The sequence below is a fragment of the Haliaeetus leucocephalus genome, unplaced genomic scaffold (assembly GCF_000737465.1).
Source record: "Haliaeetus leucocephalus isolate CR32 unplaced genomic scaffold, Haliaeetus_leucocephalus-4.0 Scaffold573, whole genome shotgun sequence".
Taxonomy (NCBI): Eukaryota; Metazoa; Chordata; class Aves; order Accipitriformes; family Accipitridae; genus Haliaeetus; species Haliaeetus leucocephalus.
In genome coordinates, this window is record NW_010973009.1 from 1 (window position 1) to 3374 (window position 3374).

At 50.3% G+C, this 3374-nt stretch overlaps 1 protein-coding gene across 1 annotated transcript; it reads right to left on the reverse strand.

The window, feature by feature from the left end:
• Positions 1 to 59: 59 nt before the first annotated feature.
• Positions 60 to 3270, reverse strand: LOC104838122 (histone lysine demethylase PHF8-like; the record flags this gene model as incomplete). Its single annotated transcript, XM_010577669.1, has 4 exons — positions 60 to 201; positions 301 to 461; positions 2296 to 2404; positions 3151 to 3270. Coding segments are annotated over 4 exons (532 nt in total), but the record flags the coding sequence as incomplete, so codon positions are not given.
• Positions 3271 to 3374: the final 104 nt, after the last annotated feature.

Genomic DNA, 3374 nt, shown 5'->3' on the forward strand with positions numbered 1-3374 from the left:
ATACTGGGAGGTACCAGGACATACTAGAAAGGTCCCCAGCGGGGTATGACATCACCCACCGCGTGTCAGAGAACTCCAGGCTGATGACATTGAGGACGCGGTCGCGTCGGGCTCCCCCCAAATAGGCGACGAAATCCCCCAGGCGCATCCTGCAGTCGGCTTGTCTCCCCACATCGATGACGTCGATGATCTTCTCCGCCCCTATAGATCCGCACCCCCCCACCAAAATCCCCTATAGAAAAGTCAAGGGGGACACCCCCCCCCGCAACCCCCCACCCCCCAAGAACCCCCAAAACTCACCCACATAATGTTCTACATCCCGCGGGGTGAAGGTGGGGGGGGGTAACGTCATTCCCAATCCTTCTTTCCGGGCTACCAAGATGGGAACGCTGAAGGTTTTTTCTTCCAAGTATTCCACCGTCAGCTGGGCTCCGCTCGGTCGGAGCAGCACCTCGTCGGCACTATAGGGGGGGTATAGAGGGACGTATGCAGACCCTATAGCCCCCCAGTGTCCCTATCGGTCCCCTTATAGATCCCATAGAGGCTTTTGATGGAGTCGGGAGAGGATCAGGGATTGGTTGGAGGTTTTAAAATGGTTTCGTAGGGTTTTTTTGGGGGGGTTAGTGGGTGGTGGAGCTCCTATAGATTCTATAATGGCTTTATTGGGTTCTTGTAGGGCTCAAAAATGTGATATAAATTCTGTAAGCGCTACAACAGTTTCATAGATTTTCTATATAATAGTCTAATGACTAATGGAATTCCTGTAAGTCCTTTAATGGCTTCGTAGGCTTCTTATGATAGTCTGATGGGTGACAGAACTCCTATAAATTCTATAATGGCTTTATTGGGTTTCTATAGTGCCCCCATATGTGATACAAATTTTGTAATTACTATAATAGTTTAATTAGCTTTCTATATAGTGGTATAATTGGTAACAGAGATTCTACAACTCCTATAATGGCTTTAAACTGTTTCTACGGTGGCATGACACATGGCGCAGCTCTTACAGATCCTATAATGCCCTTGTAGAACTTCTATAACACCCCAATACATAATACAGATTTTCTCAATCCTGTAATGATTTTCTAGGCTTTCTATATAGTAATCTAATGGTTAACAAAGCTTCTATAAATCCTGTAATGGTTTTGTAGGGTTCTTATGGTGGCTTAATGAGTGGTGCACCTCCTGTAGGTTCTACAATAGCTTTGTAAGACTCCTATAGCGCCCCAAAATGTGATATAGGTTCTGTAAGTCCCATAATGGCCTCATAGGCTTTTTATACAGTGGCTTAATGGGCAGCAAAGATGCTATACATTCTGTAATGACTTTGTAAAGTTCTTACGGGTAACAGTCTGATGGGCAACAGAGCTTCTATAGATCCTGTAATGGTTTTGTAGCATTCCCATACTGCCCCAAAACATTACATAGATTTTCCACGTTCTATAATGGCTCTATAGGTTTTCTACATAGTGGTCTAATGGTTAACGAAGCTTCTATAAGTCCTATAATGGCTTTTTTGGGTTCCTGTGGGGGTCTGATGAGTGATGCAGGTCCTGTAGGGCTCCTATATGGCACCCTGATGGGTACTGTAGCTCTTATAGGTCCTATAAGGACTTTAAAGGGTGCCTGGAGATGATTGGGGAGCTGCTATGGGTCCTACAATGGCTTCACAGGGTTTCTATAGTGGCTTAATGAGTGATGCAGCTTCTACAGATCCTGTAATGGCTTTATAGAGCTCCTACAGTACCCCAACATATAATACACATTTTATAGCTCCTATAACAACTTTGTAAAGTTCTTATATGGTGCCCCAATAGACAATGCAGCCCCTACAGGGCCCTAATAGGCTGTAGTGCCCTTACAGAGCTTCTATAGGGCCCCCATAGTACCCTAATGACCAATACAGCCCCTTTACCACTCTCATAGACCATACAGCTCACCATACTGAGACTCCTATAGCGCTGTAATAACCTACATATGTCTTAGAGAACTCTAATGCAGTTCCTGTAGTGTTCTGGGAGAGCATACAGCCATAGAGGGCTCTAAGAAACTGTAAAGCCCCTATACGGTACTACTAGAGCTCCCTTAGCATGCTGAGAAGTGGTACAGCCCCTATAGGACCCCAACAGCCCCTATAGGACCTATAGGGAGGGAAGACACCACCACGCCTTATCAGCTCAGGGCTGCCTCCCTATGTGGACCAGTCCTAAACTCATATGCCGCCCTGAGACATTATAGAGCTCCCCGATGGCTCCTATAGCGGCCATAGGGCCCGTCTCTATACGTCCCCCTCACCTGGGGAAAGTCCGACCCCGTAGTTCCCGGATGAACTGGGCACTGCCAGTGCGGACAGGGCGACCTGGCTCCACCTCCGGAGGCTTTGGCGGACCCCGGCGACGCTTCACTGCGGCACATATGGATCCACATGGACCCGGGTACATATAGACCCAGTTCCATAAAGCCCCCATATGACTAGGGATGGGTGAACCTGCCCAGCCCTGCTCCCGTATGGTTGGCAGAACCAACCCTGGTCCTATATGGTCCCGGTTCCATATGACCCCATATGACCTGGGATGGAGGAACCAGTCCCATATCCATATGGACCTGGCCCCATATGGCTCCATACAGCCCAGAATAGGGGAATCAGCCCCAGTCCCATATGGTCCCAGTTCCATATGGCCCAGGATGGGGGTACCAGCCCAACAAGACCCAACCCCATACATCCCCAGCTCCATATACCTCTTATAAGGCCCAGACCTGATCCTATATGACCCAGATCTGGTCCTATATGGTTCTATAAGGCCCAGACCCAGTCCCATATGGCCCCATAGGGGGAAACCAGCCCAGCAAGATCCACCCCCCCTTATTGTCCCCAACCCCATAGGGCTCTATAAGGCCCAGATCTCTCCTACATGACCCCATAAGACCCATATCTGGTCCTATAGGACCCTATATGACCCCATAGGGAGAAATCAGGCCAGCAAGACCCACCCCCACCCCATACATCCCCAGCCCCATAAGACCCTATAAGGCCCCATATGGGGAAACCAGCCCAGGGAGACCCCCCCAGCCCCCTCCCCATATGTCCCCAACCCCAAAGGTCCCTATAAGGCCCAGCCCTGGTCCCGTATAGCGCTATAGGGGACTCACTGACGGAGGGGCCGTGCAGCACCTCACACTTGGGGCAGTGGTAGAGGTCGATCTCGGCCGCCGCCTCCTCCTCCACCCCAACGCAGCTGCGGGAGACCCACACCTCAGGTCTCCCAGTACCTCCCAGTAACCCCCATTACACCCCAGGCCTCACAACCCCAGGCACAGAGGTCCCAATGCACCTCCCAGTTACTCCCGGTTTGCCCAGCACCCTCCAGTAACCC